The 19485-nt window shown below is 53.4% G+C and overlaps 2 protein-coding genes across 9 annotated transcripts in view; both read right to left on the bottom strand.

Moving 5' to 3' along the window:
- The window catches only part of LOC111183459 (uncharacterized), an 84284-nt gene extending 75876 nt beyond the window's left edge, over positions 1-8408 (bottom strand). For 2 of the 8 annotated variants that reach the window (XR_016388061.1, XM_089897592.1), the window contains exons 1-2: positions 4514-8402; positions 1831-1866 (exon numbers count right to left, since the gene is read on the bottom strand). Coding sequence is in view for 6 of the 8 variants with exons in the window: in XM_089897592.1 (XP_089753718.1) it covers positions 1831-1845 (15 nt within the window). In the remaining 2 variants the exon portion in view is untranslated. Of the gene's footprint in view, positions 1-1830; positions 1867-4513 lie in introns of all 8 variants that reach the window. The other 6 variants (XM_089897591.1, XM_089897590.1, XM_089897593.1 and 3 more) reach the window with 4 other exon arrangements.
- Positions 8409-8424: 16 nt separating this feature from the next.
- LOC149747236 (collagen alpha-1(XIII) chain-like) overlaps positions 8425-19485 on the bottom strand; it is a 63597-nt gene continuing 52536 nt past the window's right edge. Inside the window, exon 3 of the mRNA XM_089897613.1 lies at positions 8425-9796. Within this exon, the coding sequence (XP_089753739.1) occupies positions 9729-9796 (68 nt within the window). The 3' untranslated portion in view covers positions 8425-9728. The remainder of the gene's footprint in view (positions 9797-19485) is intronic.

Below are 19485 nucleotides of genomic sequence, written 5' to 3'. Positions count from 1 at the left end.
GGACACATCCACAGGGCCCAAGAAGAAGGGCAGGAGGGGGCAGGCCTGGAGGGATTGCTTTGCACTTTGCTGGCTTCCCTGCAGGCCGGTTAGACTCCTGAAGCTGACCTGTCAGGAGCAAGGACTTTGGTGTCTTGGGTACAAGACCCAATTCTGCCCCAATCCTGGGCAAACTGAGTCTCAACGTGCTCATTGATAAATGGGATCTCAGAGGGCTACGGTGAAGAACGTGCCTGGCCCAGGCCCACCCACAGCTAGCCTCGGAGAAAGGCGGCTGAATGCGGTCTCGCTAATCTACACAGGGAAGGACCCAGTGACAGTCTGGGGGACTCAGGGTTTGGAGTTAGAGAACTGAAGCCTAGAGACAGGGTCAGGCCGGAATTGCACGGTGCTGTGATCTGGGACGTGGTTGGACAGTTGCACGCGGGGGTGGCCCAGGGCTCCCAGCCTCCATGTCTTGACAGACAGTTCTTGGGTAGCCCTGGGGAGCTCAGAGCTCTGTGACATGGAACACTTGTCCTGAACCTCTGAAATGTCCCAGGTCCTAGGCCTAGGACTGCGGCTTCTTCCTAAGGATCAGACCCTCCGTAGAGCTGTGATGCCAGTGGAGGGGGCCTGGGCAGGGTGAGTTCCATTATCAAGGTCAAGAGCACAGGTCTGGAGTCAGACTGCCTGGATTAAAGTCCCTGATCAGCCACTTCCTAGACCTGTGACCTTGGGACAGACACTTAACATCTGAGCCTCAGTTCTCTCATCTGAACAATGGGGTAGAAACTGGGCCCACCTCATGCAGTAGGCCCTTAGCACAGTGCCAAGCACACCGGGAGCACTTTCAAGTGGTAGCTATGATTTGGTGCCTTTTCTCTGAGCACTGGGTTCACACCAGGTCAGCAAACTCACACAGGATGCCATACCCAGGCCTAAGGCCAACCCGGCCCAGGAGGTGAGGTTACCAGGCAAAGCATGTGAGTGACATGGAAGGACGGCACGGGGCAAGTTGGGGCACTGGGAGCCAGGGTGGAGGTTGAGGCTGGCGGCTGGTGGGGAGTTCGAGGTCAGACGGGGAGAGCAGCTTGGGCCACGTCCTAGACTAGGCTGGGGGGTGGTGAGGCCAGCGTGTGGCCATCATTGCCTTAGGCTGCCACCAGGTGCTGCCCATTCCAGCCCCTCGGAGGCTAGAAGCCACCAGGAAAAACCCTGGTGCTGGGACCTTAAAGCCTAGTACCAACCTTCCCATTTCTGAGATACAAGCTCCCTATCAAATATGCCCTTTCATCATCTTATTGTTTTCAGCAGGAAACGATGAATGTTTTAACCCCCAGCCTCCTGCTGAGGATTTGGACGCCCTGCCTGGAAGCAAGCCCTTTCTGCATCACTAGCCTCTGTCTAGGGAAGATGACTACGGAGCTGGCTCCACTGCAGTTTCTGTAGAGCATTTTCAGTTTGCATTTCTTGCCATCTTTCGCTACTCTTGCCGGGGGATGGTTGCAGGAGCAGCTATAAATCTGGGGGTGAGCTGCCAGCCTCGGGAGGTTAGGGAGTGGAGTGGGTGGGAGTCCTCAGTAGTGACTGGCGATGAGCTTTATTCATGCCATTTTTGGATTTTTCCTTTGCCATGGCAGTTCTCTGGAGAGTAAAGCCATATAGCAAGATCGGAAGGATTGGAATAAAACTTTTCCCTCCTCCTTGAAGCAGACTTGGGTGGGGGAAGGGAGAGGTCCGACCCCTCCTTAGGGTGGGGTAGGCAACGTCTTGCCATGGTCTGCAGGACAGGCCGGCACGGGGAAGCAAGCAATGGCCACACAAGCAGGCACAGATGCTCCAACTCACCACACGTCCAGGCATCCCAATGGCACCTTTGTCCCCCTGATGGAGGCAGAAACATACAGATGTGACTGGAGCCAGGCCAGCACGTGAAGGACCCCATGGCTAGCTACACACCCAAGACCTGGTTTGCATGGGCACTTGGGATGATTCCCAGGCGTCACGTGGGTGAACTCGCCCCTTTCAGTCCCACAGACTGTCTGGCCGCATCCTCGTCACGCGGAACTAGGCACGGAGCAGGGTGAATGAATGGCAGCTCCCATGTGACAGATGGGCGAATCACTTCCCTTGGTCTATCTCTGCCAGAGCTGGGGAGCAGCGCCCACGTCCCCCAGCTCCTCCCCAGGCCCTGTGTCTGTGAAGGCCACCAACAGAGTCCTGCCCCTCCTCACTGCCACACCCAGGCCCCACCCCGTCCCGCGCCAATAGTGCGCCCTGTGGGTTCAGCCGCAACAGGAGTTTCAGCTGCTGAGAGGGAACTGCTTTGTTTTGCAGCCAGGGGTTACATCTTCTCACTCTGGAAATCTGCTTATTAAGTTTTGTTCCTCCCTCTTTTGGTAGAGAGTATTTTTTTGCAATCATATATGTGCAGACCCATAAAATCTGGGGTGGGGCTTGGGGTTTGCCAGGGGCCCGGAAGGATGGAAAACAACAGGGGCTGAAAATCAGACGGTGTTTGTCCCGGCAGGAGAGAGCTGGGTTTGTGGGTTCCCCTGAAGGGTGGGCATTTCTGGGGTGATTCTGTGTCTGCTGATCTCACTTAGGCAAAACGTCCCGAGGGATGGTTAGCATCCCAAGATGTATGTGGACGCACCAGGGAATAGCAACCAGCTCTGAATTAGGCTACTGTTACATGTACACTTGTCAAGGCTGAAGGTGTCTTTAGTAAACCATTCAGACTTTGGGAAAGAGTGGCAGGGTTGCAGCAATACGTGGATATCTGTTTTATATATATATATATATATATATATATATATACACACACGTGGATCTGTTTCTTGAACCTCCCTGAACATCCGGATCTCTCCCCCGGGACTGCTGGGAGGATGCCAAGAGACAATGGTTCTGGAACGCTAACTCCGGGTGCCTGGCACCTGCTGAGTGCTGTGTAAACTACGTCTCCAGGTAGTGAGCCCAGTATGGCCACGTGTGTACTTCACACTTTTGTATTTCACAAGAGACCAGCAACCGCAAATCTTTTTGTGGGTCACTCCCAGGTCCCTGTGCTCGGAAGCACGAGCAGGACTGTGACCCTCCCTGCTGAGGACGACAGGCCTGCTGGTCCCAACAACCCACTCACTCTTGGGCTTCTGAATGATATTGCAGGATGTGTGTTTTGGTTTCTTTTCATTTCTTTTTTAAAACTAATGTTCTTTGCAGTCCTGGCCATAAAATGCTCGGGTTAGGGGCTGGCATGGAAGGGCCAGAGGCTGAAAACTCTGTGCGGCAGCCCCTGCTCTGAGAATTGCCCCCAAATGCTTTTTAAAGGTGGACATTGTCAGAAAAAAACAAAGTCTGCCCACATTCTCCCAGTCAGCTGATTTTTCCCCTCCTTGGATTTCATGGGACAGAGTCCTCCATCCTTCTTTGCTCCAGGGCTCGTACTTGCTGGGAGAGTTTTCATTTTCAAGGGCTAAACATTTGCCCACATGCATTTCATTAAAAAAGTCACTGCTGGACATGAATTCTAGAAGCTGCTGGTTTAGTCAAGAGGTTACAGTATAATTCATGTCTAAAAGAGGAGTAACTGGAATAAGAGGGATGCACAGAAGGCTCTGGAATCCAGGGGGTGTGGCCTTCAGCGCAGGGAGAGAGGGCAGCCTGATGCCAGCCCTGGCTCCCCCTCCACGCCCACCTCGGCCCTCTGGCTGGCTACAGCATCTCGCCTGAGCCACTACCCATCCAAGGGCCCGCGGTATCCGGTACTCAATGCATCTATGCCCCAGGCTACACCCCACAGGGCAATGCCTTTGAAGACTTTAAAGATAGTCCTCAAATGTCGAGTACGGACCGCGGGAAACAGTAGTATGGGATGGTATGTGGTAACACGGGACCTCAAACAGGTCTACAACTGAAGCTTGGACAATCGGACAAGCTATTGTACCTATCTCTGTTTCCTCATCTATAAAATGGGCATAATAATACCCATTTCATTGAGCTGGTGAACAAATCAAATGTATAAAGAGGGATTAGCAGAGTGCCTGGCACCTATGAAGGTCTGAGACATGGCTACTAGTACTATTGATACTTTTGTCCCAGAGTCCCCATGGTTTCTTGACCCAGCCTCTCTAGCACTCAGAAATGGTAACTGGGGGGAAAACAAAGGTTTTGAGTCTACTCTTACCAGAGGACACAGGACAAAGCAGGGACAGTGGCCTTCGACTAAGCTGGTGCATACCAGTAAGGAGGACACCCAGTAAGTCAGGGAACTGCCTCCCCATCCAGCCCCCCATTATAGGGCCACCAGTATGGAAGTCAGGTGCGGCCCTGGATGGGCCTGCATGAAGTCATTTGGCACCAGGAAAGGTGCCAAGGAGCTTCACCCTCAGCTGTAGGTTAGAGACGCTGGAGAGAGGCCTCCTACCCAGACACACCTGGAGGAAAGCAGCCACCCAACCTCTCCTGTCCTTGGATTGAGAAAGGGCCCGTGAGAGAGATGCAAAGGAAAAAAGAAATGAAAGCTACTTACCGGGAGGCCAGGTCTTCCAGCAGGACCCTGAAATAAAGGGGGAAAGAGTGAAGTTTAGGAAGGTCAGGGTATTGTTCCACAGAGCCCAGCCAGCTGTGTGACCTTGGAGTCACTTGTGCTCTATAAGCCTCTGTTATTTTATGAACAAAATGAAGAGAGGGCCATAATCACTAAGCTTCCTTTCAGTTCTAGCATGCATTCACGCACTCACTCACTCATTCATTCATAAAAACAGTGAGCAGTGGTCTCCTCCGTGCCAGGCTCAGGGCAGGTGCAGGGAACAGAAAGACAAGAATGCCCCTTCGTATCTCTGTCCCTCAAGGATCATCAGGGCTCTAGGACTCACCGGCATGTCCCCTCTCTCTGAGTCTCTGTGCCTCAGTGTCCCCCACTCATGTGTGTTGGTCCTGGCCTGGGAAAGGGCCCAAGGGGCTGGAGCTTGGTCTTCCCTGTCCTACGACACAGGGGAAGCTAGATGCCAGCTCTGATGGAGCCGGTCTGCCTGGGACGCTTCTGCTGGGCCTGCCCCATCTGAGCCGATGGACCATGGCCAGGGAGCAGGGCGTGGGAAGGGTGTGGGCCTCTCTAGGGGGCCTCTTGCCCTCTATTGGGATGGTGAAGGGGGCAGTGGGACTTCCTTCCTTTAATGCCTCTAACTAGCTTCAGGCCACCCTCTCTACAATGGGTTGGCGCTGGCAGTGAAGCAGGAGACTGGACCCCACCCTGTGTGGCTCCAGAAGTCTGTCTTCACTGACCACAGCCATGTCTTTCTCAAGCTCTTTTTTTTTTTTTTTCTTTTTGCGGTATGCGGGCCTCTCACTGTCGTGGCCTCTCCCGTTGCGGAGCACAGGCTCCAGACATGCAGGCTCAGTGGCCATGGCTCACGGGCCCAGCCGCTCTGCGGCATGTGGGATCTTCCCGGACCGGGGCACGAACCCGTGTCCCCTGCATCGGCAGGCGGACTCTCAACCACTGCGTCACCAGGGAAGCCCCTCAAACTTTTTTTATGACCCTAGGACTCCTGCCTAGCACAGTTCTGGGTATAGACTAAACACTCCATACGATGGATCTGAAATCCCACTGAAAAGAGGAAAACATTCAAAAAAAAGTCGATCATAATAGATATTCGCATAGTAATATGCACAGGAGGGGGCTCAGGAACAAAGCAGCTTCTGAGAAAGTCATGTGTTTTTCACTCTGGCCCCCAACTTCCAGATGGATCTGATACAAGAGGGTGGCGGAGAAACTGCTCTAGGAGCTGCCTGGTGAGGTGTCATGGGGCGCCATGCGGAGCGGGAGGACCCCCTGCGGAGAGCTTCTGGAGCTGAGCCCCAGCCTGGCACGGCCGGGGCCTGGGGTCAGGAGAGATGCAGTCTTGGTACGGGAGAAAGCAGCAGGCTTTAGGTAAGAGCAGGGCTCTGCAGTCAGCCTGCCTGGCCATCACTGACTAGTCGGTGACTTGGGGCAAGTCGCTTGGCCTCCCTGTATCTCAGTTTCCTCATCTTGTAAATGGGAGAACAATCATATCTACCTCTCGGGACTGAATGAGATAATTTGTGTAGAGCACTCAGCACACGGGCCGGCATGGAGCGAGCGCTGAATGCTGCGATCATTAGGAAAGAAGAGGACTGGCCGGGAGGTGCGTGGAGCTGGCCCCTGGTCTCGCCCTCCAGAGGCTCTGCCATCAGGTGAGTTTCTCTCCTTCCAGATGTCCTGCTCTTCCCATAGACCCACAGCGGCGCCAGGAGGGGGTCTCAGGGTGCCCACCTGGAGACAAGTCCATCTGCCTCAGGGCTGCTGAGGCAACGCAGGCAGCACCAGGAGTAATGCCCCTGGCACCACCCCACCCACCGGGTCCCTTGCTCCTGAGGACATCCCAGAGGTGGGGGCGGGGGTGGGGTGATGCCCCCCCAGAGAACCAAGCTTGGGGGATGCTGGTTAGCGGCCCCGTGGGCATGTAGCCCATGCCTACCCTTTCACTCTGCTTTGCCCCCAGGCACTAAAACGTAAGCTCCCAAGGCAGGCAGGGCACTTTCTGTTTTGTTCACGGATGTGTCCCCAGTGCCTTAAGGAGTGCTGAGCTCTTAGTAGCTCCTTAATTCATGTTTGTGAACGAATGAACCCGAGGGCGGGTACCACAAACCTGGGGACTCAGCCCCTTCTTTCCCAGCTCTGCAAAGACAGCTCGGGCACCCAATGTTCTCAAACCAGAGCTGTAGCACTGAGCCAATCTCCCTTCCTGTCATTTCTAAATGCTATCAGGGAGTGGGCCAACAAGGGGCCACCACCTCCCTCCCGTCCCAGGAGGCAGACGGGCCTGTGGGGAGTTCCCAACCTCACACAGGGGGTCTAACCCCGATAGGGACAGAGGGGCAGTCTCCCCACTGCTCCTGTGTACTGAACAACAACATCACCTGTACGCGGGAGGAACTTCTCTAGGGTCTCAGCACCAGGGAAAGCTATGCTTCACCCAACAGCCAGGGGTGCTCCCACCTTACTGCCCCCTGACTCTTGTAACAGCTCCGCTTCCCTCTTTGCTCTGACCACCAAGAAGCTCAAAGCTGCGTCTGTGGCTCATCTGCACAGGATGTTGTGGTGTCATCAGCTCTGGATTCTCCTTGTTTTCTTGCCTCTGCTCTCCACACTCCCCTCCACTGTTTCCGTATCTAGTTTATAATCACCCCGAAATGTTTCTTGGAATAAGGTGGGGTAGAAATAAAATGAAATAGTAAATTAATTTATAAAAATACAAAGAATAATAATTTCTTCCTGAAAATTAAAGACTTGTCAGAATCTTTGGGGATCATCTAGGGAAGTCTTCTGTTTTTAGAATTTAAATGAGTAGATACATTCTAAATGGAAAAAAAATATACGTACATACACACATATATATGTATGCATAATATATATACATATACACACATATACATACATATATATATTCCTTACAACACCTGGATGAGGCAGGTACTATTACTACTCCCATTTTATAGATAAGGAAACTGAGGCACAGAGAGGTAAAGTAATTTGTCCAAGGTCACACAGCTAGAAGTGGCAGAGCCAGGATTCGGACCCAGGCGGCTTCCCTCCAGAGTCCATGCTTGAAATCACTCAATTACACTGCTTCCATAAAAGCACATGAGCTCCTAACACATAGTAAGTGTTAGCTAGTATTTCAGCAAGGATGATTTTCAACCAGGGCTGGCAGCTGGACTTCATACATTTCCTTATATTCCTTCGGAGAAAGAGACATGCATACTTCCCTTGGTCATCTGCTTCAGTCTCACAATTCCTGTAATTAAGAAATTCTCTTAAATCTAGTGCAGGGATGGCCAGCAACTGTCAGCTTGAGTGCGGACTCCAGTGGATTGGTAGTGACTGAGTAAAGCATTCTGTTAAGAAGCCTCTTAATTGATTAGCGATGTCTGCCATGGACAGGAGCGGTGGGGTAGTGGTGGGCCCCACCGCTCAGATGATTCCTGCTGCTGCTTAAATCTATCCTCCATGGTTGTGTTATCTAGGCACTGACCACAGTAACCAGTGTCACCCCAGAGGTGCCCCTGAAAAACACACAGAGGGTGGCAGACAGGCATTGTGACCAGCTGCCATCTCCCTCTCCCTGCTTCTGGCTGGCGGCATTCTTCCTTTGCGGGAAGCAGAGAGAATGGGCTAGGGGGTGATTTCCACCCCGGCCAGCTTCCCATTTCCTCCTCATCCTGCCTTGCGGTTTCAGCCAGAGTTGGGTGAAGACTCAGGCCTCTTCTGCGTCAGGCTGAGAATTCAGGGAAGCTACCCGGGCTCCTCTCCCTCAGTCCATGGGAGTGGTGGCTGGGCAGGCAGGGATTGTGAGGAGAGGCTCATATCCCGCCCCCGCCCCGGCCCCGATCTGCTCTGCACTGCAGAGCCCCCAGCAGTGACAGCACCCTCCCTGGCTGGGGAAAGTTGTGGGGTGAGGCCAGCAGAAGCTCTCAGGATGCTGCATTCCTGGTGAGGGCAGCCCTCAAGTCAGGCAGGGACCCAGAGCTGACTGGGGTTAGCCCCGCAGCCTGGCTGTGGGAACGAGGTGTATGCGGGAGGTCCCTGGAATGGGGGGAGGTGAGGACCCTTTTTGGCTTTGTCACACAGAAGGGGGAAGCAGCCCATCTCCAGCAGGTGGTCTGTCGAAGTTTCCTATGGCAGAGTTTATTTTGGAAGATTGATGACAGGAATTGAGATCTGACATCCAAAGCGTGGATGATAAATCATCCCTCCTCTTTTCAGGGAACGACAGGATTTTCCTCTCTCTCTGTAACTGAGCAGTGAGTGAGCTGGGCGGGATCGTCAGCCCAGGTTCAATGTGCCTTTCAGGACACAGATGGAATGGGACATCATGGTCTTGTTACAGCTTAGGCGGCTGTTCTCGTTGGTTCAGATCGAGAGAACAGCTATGGAAATGACTTCTCCGAGGAAGGGACGATGATAGGGCTGCTTTCAGTATCCTTGAGAAAGATCTGATGTGGAGGGCTCGGCCCTTTCAACTCCGATACCCAGCTCCCCCGGCGACCTCTGGGCCTTTTGTTGGGATATCAAATGCTGTCCTCAGAAGACATGCCCCTGTTCTCTGGATCCATTACTTCGAGGAGACGGTCTCCTCGGGCTCTTCTCAGGTTCTCTGGAAATGGCTCAGCTCCCCCGCCCTGCCTCTGGCTTTAGGGTGATGCCAGGGGAAGGAGCCCGACAGGCTGCCTCTAGTTTGTGTTGTTTCCCAATCTAACCCGCTGACATCATTCTCTTACATAAAACCCCTGCCACCACCACCAACCACCACCTGCCCGAAGTGATCTGGCCAGATGGAGATGCCCACTCGGCGGTGCGGACACCACATCCTCAGGAGCAGTCCACGCTTAGAGCCGCTCACCGACCTGTTTACTGAAAGGGCAGGGGACTTTCAAGGACCAGACCCGACCAGAGATGATCTCTTTCTTCTTTCTAATACCCGGTGCTTCTATGACTCCACTTGCCTCTTTGGGGGACAAAGGAGCAGGCTAACAATGGGGCAAACCAGCCTTTCAGATTGCAACTGGGACGTGTTCTGCCCGGGGCACAACTATGGTCTGGCCCTGGAGGCTGCAGAGGTGGGTGGAAAGCAAAATGACTGCCGTGTCAACCTTCTGGAGGGACCCTGCAGACTTCAGTGGAGGGTGTAGGGGCCTCAATCCCCCCACCCAGGGCCCAGTTACCAGCAGGGAGCAAGGTCTTTCAGATGCGTGAGACCAGGCTTCAAGGGAGTACTTACAGGAGGTCCTGAAAGAGAGAGAGAAAATGCCAGGGTCAGTGTCAGTGCCATAAGGGCTGCTTAGAAGCAGCATCCAAGAATTCTTCAGCTGAGGGGTTTCCATCTGGTCTTCGAAGTTTGTATTTTCCTGGCCCACTGTCACCAATATAATCTCTTCCCCCTTTATTTCATCTCTGTATTTTTATCACTGGATGAGAAATCCAGAGGTCTGGGCCCCAGGTGCAGCCAGGCCAGGGCCCTAACTTCCTGAACTGTCCTTTCCACACCTCAACTTCCGACCCCACAAAACGCGCTCCCTGGGACCCGTCCCAGCTTGGGCACAAAGTGGCTTTGCAGAACACAGGGTGCTGGGCACCAAGGCTTTTTGCCAAGGGTCAGAGTGTTACAGAACCTGGAGGCTGTGATTATCAGCATGTCCGTTGTCTCTCCACGCTCACACGAAATGCAACAGAAAACAGGCAGGAACAGCAGGGGCCAAAGGAGGTTTCTCACTGGGTTCCCCGCCTGATGTTTATCAGGCCTGTCCTGGTTTCTGTTAAGCTCTGAGTCAGGCTTTCTGCCCTCCTGGGTCCGCTGCCCACTCCCTCTTTCTCACCGCCTGCCTCTGTGCCCTGGCCCTACCCTCCCTCCAAGCTCTCTCCTTTCTTTCCTCCTCCTTGTGGCCACTCTCCCTCCTCCCTCCCACAGCCCTCAGCATGAGCCCTATCTCATTACGGACAACAGCGGCGGAGAATTACAAATTCAAATGGTCAGCAAAAGGGGCAGGAGGACGGGTGGGGAGGTAAGGGAGAGAAAAAGCTGCGGCCGAAAGATAGGAAACTGAAAGGCATTTCTGCAAACGTGAGTCACCAGAGACCCAGGGCCCGTGGGATTCCCAGCTGGGCCCGGTGTGTCTGCCCAGCCCCTGGTGACCTGGCCACGTTAAGACAGCTGCTACTCCCGTCGCTTCTTTTATGCTCAGCCAATAAAGACTGCTTATGTTTCCCCTTGCTCCTCACATTCCCAAAGCCAGCTTCCTTCTCCGCCTTCATCTGCCTGTTTCTCCATCCTGGTCCCCTTCCAGCAGGAAACAGCCTCTTTCATGCTGGCCTCTGTCAAGCCGTCACATTAAGGGGGAACAAAATGTTTTAAATTAAAAAAAAAAAAAAAAGAGTCAAGGGGTGTAATGCCTGGGTGAGGAGGCCCCAGGCGGGCCGGCAGTGAGGTTTCAGAACAGCGAGAGGGAGGGAGGTCAAGGGAGGAGGGGACATCTGGGACCTATTAGGCTGAGGGGCAGGGGAATGTCACCCAGAACCTGAAAATATCCCCCAAGTGCACTTGCCAGGGGGGCCAGCCCAGCTGGAAGGTCCGTGCCTCTTGGTGGGGGGAAGTGTCCTCGTGAGAAACATGCTGGTGACAAAGTTCAGCCCACAGCAATTTGGGGACGGTTTAGCCACATGGAGAGCAGATGTCCTGCACCCGCCCGGGCTCCCAGAGCACACATTCTTGGTGGTGGTGGAGGTGGGGTGTCCCTGGTGACACAGCAGAGCCCTGGTGATGGCCCGGCCCGCTGTTAGCAGCCTCAGCCGCACAGGTATCACCAGGTGTTGCCGGGCAGCTAACGTGAGACTTGCCACTCAGCCTAGTCCCTGAAGGGCAGTTTGCTGGGTCCTCCCAAGTGATGTAAATTCTACTGGCGATTTCAAGGTTTTTTTTTTTTTTATAGCCCCATCACCACCGCTGCACACACTTCTGTGGTCCTTTACTACATGCCGGGCACAATTCTAAGTGTTTTCCACTCCAGAGAAGATTCTGTCATGCCTACCTTGTAGATGAGGAAACTGAGGCACAGACAGGCTAAGCTTCTCCCCCAGGGACAAGCCGCTAGTAACCCGCAGAGCTCCTGACTCTTCATCCCACTGCCTCTCTCCATGCCATTCACTCAGAAAGCAACTCACCTCACCCCCAAATCGCCCACAGACCTGTTCCCTCTCCAATCCTCTCCCCTGGATGCCCGCTGTGTTCAGCCTCTGGCTCCTCTCTCTGGACCCAACCCTCTCATCTCTCTTTTACGGGCCCCTTTTTCCGATGCAAAGGAATTTGACTCTGTCAAGCTCTTGCAGGCTAGTGTTCCCCTATCTGTCACTTACACAGGCTTCAGGATGTGAAAAGCCCGTTTGTTAGTTGATTCTGTACCTTAGGAAGGGGGAGAGGGATAGAGGAATTATCAAAAAAGACTTTTTCTATCACTAACATTTTTTTCCCCTGTTAATGATAATCCTCAAGGGTCCCCCTGGAAAATCTTTAGGCCCCTTGGAAAATCTAACTACTGCCCTACCCCTGGCAGCTTTCATCAGACCTCTGGATTTCAGAGTGGATGCTTCACCTAGTGCTGTGTTCAAAGCCCAGCAGCTCTAAGGTGGCTGGGGAGCCGATTGTGAAATCAGTAGTGCTTTGATGTCACTGGTTGGTCTCCAATGTGGGTCACTTGGCCACGCTCAGTAACATGGCTATTAACTGACTGGTCACCCTGGCCAAGCACCAAAAGATAGAGTCACACCAAGGCATGACCAAGCACCCATTGAATGGATGGGGAAACAGAAGCCCAAGGAGGGTAGTGACCATGCAGTGTCACTGCATAGATGGGTGGCAGGGATGGGACCAGAATCCACGTCTCCTGACTCCCCATCCAGGGGTCTTCCTAACAAACTTCACTGTCTCTCATGACTGTGCAGTTGATCCTGTCACCTACCACCTCAGTGAGGCCACTGCTGCCCTTCCCAGGGATTGGCTGACCTCCTCCAAGTAAGACAGTCGTGTTCCTCCTAAAGGGACATGTTAGGCATGGGCTCCAATAAAGAATCCCAGGTAGTGTTCCTTGTCACACCTTTCACTGAACCATTTTTAGTATGTTCATTGATTCATTCACAAACATTTAATGAATGCCTGCTGTGTGTCAGTCGCTGTGCTGTTCTATGGCTCTATAAAGATGAATAAGGCACAGTCATTGCCCTCTGAGGAAGGAAAACTTCATTTTTTAAGCACCTAATATCTACCAGGCCTGATGCTCTAGTGATACAGAGATGAGTAACTCATTTCCTCCCGTTGAGAAATCAACAGTTTCCTATGTCAGAGAACTGGAGAAATTCCAGAGAAGAGAACTAAAACGAACAAAAGGATTTAAGGGAGAAAGGTTTGCTGTGTGAGGATTCACCCATTCACTCAATCAACAACATTTACTGCGTGCCTATGACGTGCCAGACATAACGTTAAATATAGTCATTATGACAGCACATTCAATTCTTATAACAACCACATGAGGTTGGCATTATCCTCACTTCACAAATGAAGAACGTGAGGCTTAGAGGTTAAGCAACCTGCCTAAGGTGGTCTCCCTGTCTTAAATGGCAGCATCTGTTACTTTTTGTAGGTTTAATTTCCACGCAGCAGAGCACGGGTATGAACCTGGTCTCTCTCAGCCGGAAGCCTGTGCTCTCCAGACTGGAGGTCATCAAGGTCATCAGGCTGGGTGGGGCCCCTCCTGTCTCTTCCCCTCTTACCACCCTCCCCAACTCCCGTACAGAAGGCTCTGCCCCGTCCAGACCTTGGATCCAGTCCTGGTCCTGGACAGAGAACCACAGAGTGTGCCCAGGTTCTACGTCATATGAGGCGTGAACTGTCCCTGCTTGGCTGCTGGGCTCCCAGCAGCTGGGGTCTTAGCCCCAACCTATACCGCCTGGTGCCTGCTGCCAGGCCGCCTGCAGCTGACCACCTGCCACTTGGCTCTGCCACGTGCCGACCCGCCCATCCTGCCAGGACAGATGCTCTGTAACCCTGGCTCTCCTAGGACCTGGGTGGCTAACAACAGTGCCTGTCACACTCTGTCTGGGGGAACATGGGTTCTCAACCAGGGTCGATTTTGCCCCTCAGGGAACAGCTGGCAATATCTGGAGACATTTTTGATTGTTACAGCTGGGAGGCTGCTTGTGGTCTCTAGTGGGTAGAGGCCAGGGGTACTGCTAGACATCCAGCAGTGCACAGGCAGCTTCCTACAACAAAGCAATATCTGGCCCCAAATGTCAATAGTGCCAAGAGTGAGGAATCCTGCACTACCAAAAGCAGTCCTGTCTCTGGACTCCCGCTGTGCCTGCAGTCCTGCCTGTACTCCTAGGATGAGGCCCTGGCCTCACTCCACCCATGGTTTGCCAACTTTGGGGATCTTCTTCTATAGGTTGGCCTGTTCTGCCTCCACTCAAGACCTTGTTAGGACAAATAATAATTCATTTATTGAGCAATTATTCTGAGCCTGACACTATGCAAAGAACTTTATGTACCACCCAACAAACCAGTGAAGTAGCGACTATTATTATTCTAGAGATGGAAAAGCCGACGCCCAGGGAATTTAAGTATGTGTTTGTGGTCATGGAGCTCACGTGTGCCTGAGTGGGTAGCTGAACCCAGGCCTGCCACTACCGTGGCGTGTAAGCAGCCTGGCACAGCCTCCCAGGGCCATGGGGCCCCCGTGCTTGAAGGAGGCACACACATAGGTGAAATAAGGGGGCAAACTCTGCCTCGAGGACTGGCGAAGGAGGGAAACGCGAGTAGCTCAAAAACCATCGAGAGAAATTTGTCAGGGACAAGCATGACGGCCTGTTAAGGGAAACTGAACGGGATCTGAGGCAGCCTCTGCCCTTTGAGGCACACATCAAAGAGAACAGGAAGTCCTTCTCCCGTGCAGTCCCATGGCGGGGATACTGGCTTTACAAGGGGTCACGGCAGACCTCTGGGCAGAGCATCTGGATTCGGTGCTGCGGGAGCATGTCTCACAAATCATGCTTTGTGACCAATGCTTCCCCGTATTGAGGTTCACCACAATCCAGCTCCCATTCTACAGATAAGGAAACTGAGGCTCAGAAGGGATGTAACTCAACTATGGTTCACGGCTGGTAAGGGATCCTGACTTCTAGTCCAGTGCCCTTCCTGGAACAGCCCGCCACTGGCAGAGCTTTGAGGGGTGGCAGGCTTTATAGTTCTTAGAAAAAATATACAAGTACTCAAATGGTGTCTTGTGAGGGCCGATCGTGCTCATCTCTTCCCAACCCCGTGTTCACATTGGCAGCTAGAAATCAACCACGGTGGGAGTATTCACACCACAGAAATTGGCAAAAGCTACAAAGCAGCCTCACCCCGACCCCAAAAGCCAACTGTTAACCCTTTTCCAGCACACTGAGACTCTGATCTGTCCCATGATGACGTCAGCCACAAGACATCCCCAGACCTTTCCAGCTCAGGCTGATGGAGAATAACAGGTCCTGAGAGGAGTGGGCAGCAGCTAAAATCACACACACCACACTTTCTACTCTTGCACTCGTGGCAGACACTGCTAATCGATCACAGCTAGTCTTCCCACAATGCGCCTTGACAAGGCTTCACAATTTTTTCCAACATGGCCACTATCAATCAGCACAAGCTGGCACATGAGGTGAAATCTATTAGTCATCTTGGAACTAGAGCCGTCTGGGTGGTGAGACACAGGGAAACAAGTAGGCAAAGCACGAGGGTCATTTTCTGACTTATCAGGGAGGACTGGGTTAGGCTTGGGGGGCAACAGAGGTGGAGAGGCTGGCTATCCTGGACTCCCCAGCTGTACCTTATGCCAGGGGTAGGAACTAGCATTAATTGCAGCCCTCTCCCCCTGTCCCCAGACAGTTGTCAAGACTGGCAGAGAGACTGGGGAGGTGTGAGCACAAAAGGGACAGGAGCCAGCAAGACCCCCTCCAGTTTAGTTCATGTCCTGGCCCCAGGAGGTCCCCGATGACCTACTGCTGCCACACCTGGAGCCACCAGAGGGCAACTCGAATGGTCACCTTCCTGCAGACACCATGCAAGTTGCCTTCCCACCTGATGGGGTCTTGGGCCAGCTCCAGGTGCTCTCGGAGCCCTCTGCCCTCAGTGAACACCTCCCTTCACCGTGCAGGTTGTCCCTCTTCATGACCTTGCTCCCCATCTTACTTGGCGAGGGCCTGGGGACAGGCGGAGGCAGTGGGATGGGGAAGGCTCAGGTGCCCTGCCCTGCACTTCTGGATGTGGAGGGGGTGTCTGGGTAGCAAACTCTCTCGTCTCCCCAGCACCCACTCTCCCTTCCTCCTTCCTACAGAACCTCGATTCTATTCTCATCTCTACCCACTCTTCACACAGCCCCATGTCTCTGGGGAAGCCAATCCCAGGCCTAGCTGGGAATGGGTGAGGGTAAGTGTCTGGGGCCAGGAATCCTCATGAAGATGGCTCGGGGTGGGGGGGTCAGTCTGCGCAGGCAAAGAGGAAGGCCACAGCTGAGGACGCTGAGGGGCGGGACATCCCAGTCCAACTACCGCAGTTCCCACCACCCCAGACTCCCACGTGCCCTGTGACTGGGGAAGCAGCCCCGAGGCTCCAGGAAGTGGAGCTTGGGGGGCAGAGAGCAGCGTCAGGCCCCGCAGAATGGACAACGGCTCCGACCGAAGATGGCCACCGGCCACACCTGTGTCCCCTCCCCAGCACCACGGCAGCTGTAATCCTGGGAGGATGAGAGAGGAGGGGATGTTGTCCTGAACTGACTGAGTGGTGAGTCTGAAGGGCTGAGTATTAAACAGGAAGTGGCTGAGTTTCTCTAGGTTATTTCTCTCCCCCTCAGCAGAGGCAGGGGCTCGAGAGCAAAGCTGAATGCAGTATTGGGAGGGGGAAGACAACCGCATCTTTGCACACGTGAGCTGTGCCCCCTTCATGCTCGCTGCACGAGCGTTTATTATCATAAACTTCTGCTCAGCCCTAGCTGCATGGGACTGCTGTGCTGGGTGTTGTGAAAGTCAGGCACCGTCCCTGTTCCCAGGGGCTCCTCTAGCTCAGGAGATGCCTCCCCACTCCAAGTGACACCCACATACCTTGTCCCTCAGCCCGAGCTTCTGGCCAGCTTTTTCCTCGAGACTGGGGCCAGGAACCCCCAGAGTCAGGCTGCGGCTGCCCCTCTGGGTTCAGGGGCCGGACCCTGACTTCCGTCCAGATTAGAGCCGGCTTTGCTGTGGATCTTGGAGGGATGCTGTCCTCTCTCCCACTTGGCTGCCACCCACCTGGCGAGCTCCTGCCTGGGGTGCCATGTGCGTGGACTGGGCTGTCTCATTGACATTCAGCCCTCCGCCCTCTCAAGGATCTTATTTTATCTTTACTCGTCTGATTCTCAAAACAACCCTGAAAGGTTGGAGCAGGTATCAGCAGCCCCATTTTATGGGCGGGGGACTGAGGTACAGGCAGGGGAAGTGCTACCCAGCAAACTCTGGTCTCCCCCTCTGGCTCCAGCCCCCGGGGCAGCCCGCTCGCCTGCAAACTTGGGCCCAGCGACCACTGACTGCACTGGAAGCAGCAAGTGGTCTTAAGACACTGGACTGCCACCCTCCTCCCACCCCGCCCCCCTGCACTGGAGCCCTGAGCCGGGGCTTGCTTTCTCCCTTCGGTTGTCACATGGGTCCTGCAGGAGGACAAGCCTCCGAGGCACCGCACCTCTGACCCCAGACCTTCTTCCTGACACCGGATCTGGCCACTGCATCCGAGTTCCTGTGGCAGGCCCTGCTCGGGGCAGCTCAAACGTCACAGCTCTGCAGGCCGGGCCCCACCAGGCAACTGCTGGAGGGAGAGAGGGGAGGGGTTGGCCAGGGGTCGTTACCCCCCACAGGCCTGGGAGAGGCCACAGGCTTCGTAGGTCTTGTCTTTACAACCAGGCCTGGGCCTCCCAAGGATGAGCTTTTGTTTTTATATTAAAGTCACAGTTATTGACAACTCATTATGAGGCTGGCATCCTGAGTCTTTTGTCTCATCATTGTCATAAACGCTAACATTTATTAAGTACACACCAACCTCCATCAAGAGCCAAGTCTGTTATACATCATCTCACCTACTCTTCACAATAGCCCTGCAAGGTGACACTATTATTATCCACACCTAACAGACGAGGAAGCTGAGGCAGGGAGGTCACGTTAGCAGCCCATGGTCATACAGCCGGAGCCCAGGCATGTCCTTAGCTGCAAAGCGATGCATTACCTCCCTGACCAGCCACCACAACCCAGGCAGGTTCAGTGCTATTACTGCTATTATTGCTCCACAGGGGGCTCCTGAGGCGCAGAGAAGTGAAATAATTTGTCCAAAGTCAGACGGCTGGAAGAGGCAGAGCTGGCACTTGGAATCAGTTACACCCTAAAGCTTTCCTTTTTAACCCCTACCTTTATTGCTTCCATGAAAGCAAGTAAAAGTCAGCAAGACAGGTGGTAGGGCGAGAGGGCTAGACTGTTGAGCACGAAAATCTGCAATAAGTCCTTTCTAGCCCCTTTGAGGACTGCGCATGGCCTCATCCATGGGCTAAGTTCAGACCACTCTCATCTCTCTTAAAGCTGGCTCCCCGAGTTCCCCCACTGAGGACTGATTGTAAACCCCACCGAGACACTGCCTGTCTGAGCAGGAACTACAACCAGCCACACGCACACTCGGTCTCATGGCTTCGTTGTTCCTTTATTTAGAAGTAGCAGGTTAAAAACTTGACAACTTGCATTCTTCACTTATCAAACTGCCCAGAATCATGGGAAGAGCATGAGCTTTGAAGCCAAACAGCCACAGGTTCAAATTCCAACTTTGCTACTTGCTAGCTGTGTGATCTTGGGCAAGTTGCTTAACCTCTCTGAGTTCCAGTGTCTTTTTCTGTTAAATGGGGGTAATGATAGTATCTACCTTGTTGGAATTCAAGGAGTAAATGAGAGAATACAGGTAAAAGGTTAAACACTGCTCCCGGCTTAGAGTAAGCATATAGTAAATAATAGCTATGGTAATTACTATGGTTATGAACTTGGAAAAACTGACATCCTATCCCAGAAGGCTATGATACCTTCCTCCGTTCTAAGCACAGGTACGGTTAACACAGAGAGCTCTTTCCATGTGCCAGGCACCATTCTTAGTGTTTTATGGACATGACCATATTCAGCCCGTACAAGCCTTATAAGATGAACATCTTTGTGACCCTCATTTTACAGATGAGAAAACTGAGGCACAGAGAGGTGGTGTCTCCGGCGTGGGGTCACAGCTGGCAGGGGCAGGCTGACTCCAGGGCCCAGGCCGTTAGCCTCTGCGCTGCACTGCCTCCCAGATGAGCCCCCAAAACACTGGAAACCACGAAGAACAAACAGGCAGGGGTCAGGGTAAGCTGAGATAAGCAGAGCAGGATGGATTGGGCTGGGCAAGCATCTGAATAAAACAGTACAAAGTCACCAGCTTTGACCCCGTGGGACAAATTACGTATTTTCTTGCTTCCTTGGGTCCTGACACTTCCAGGTTGGGGTCAGAATCACAAGTCCTGAGTGAGGAAATCTCAGGACAGTTCTTGCTGATGGAGAGTGCAGGCCCAACTCTGCAGACTGAGGCCAAGGGCAGGCATTGTTCTCTGGCCGCCAGCTTCCTGGAGTGGCCTCCAGCACAGGGCAGAGGGGCCGGGCTGCCCGAGCACAGATGGGGGCCCAGGGAATGGGGAGAGGTTTTCTATCAAGACACCCCCTACGTTGTCAGGGTGGAAATCAATCAGGGCTGGGGCATCCATCAGACTCTGCTGGCTCTGACCCTTATTTCGATAAGGATCTGGGACCTCACTTGAACTTGACTGAATCTCCAGGAAGCCGTGAGATCCTCCCACAAGCTCTGGAGGTAC

The sequence above is a fragment of the Delphinapterus leucas genome, chromosome 16 (genome assembly GCF_059928025.1).
Source record: "Delphinapterus leucas isolate spDelLeu-1000000601 "Yukka" chromosome 16, BTC_Dleu_Yukka2, whole genome shotgun sequence".
NCBI classification, from domain to species: domain Eukaryota; kingdom Metazoa; phylum Chordata; class Mammalia; order Artiodactyla; family Monodontidae; genus Delphinapterus; species Delphinapterus leucas.
This window is presented reverse-complemented; position numbering and strand designations above follow the sequence as displayed.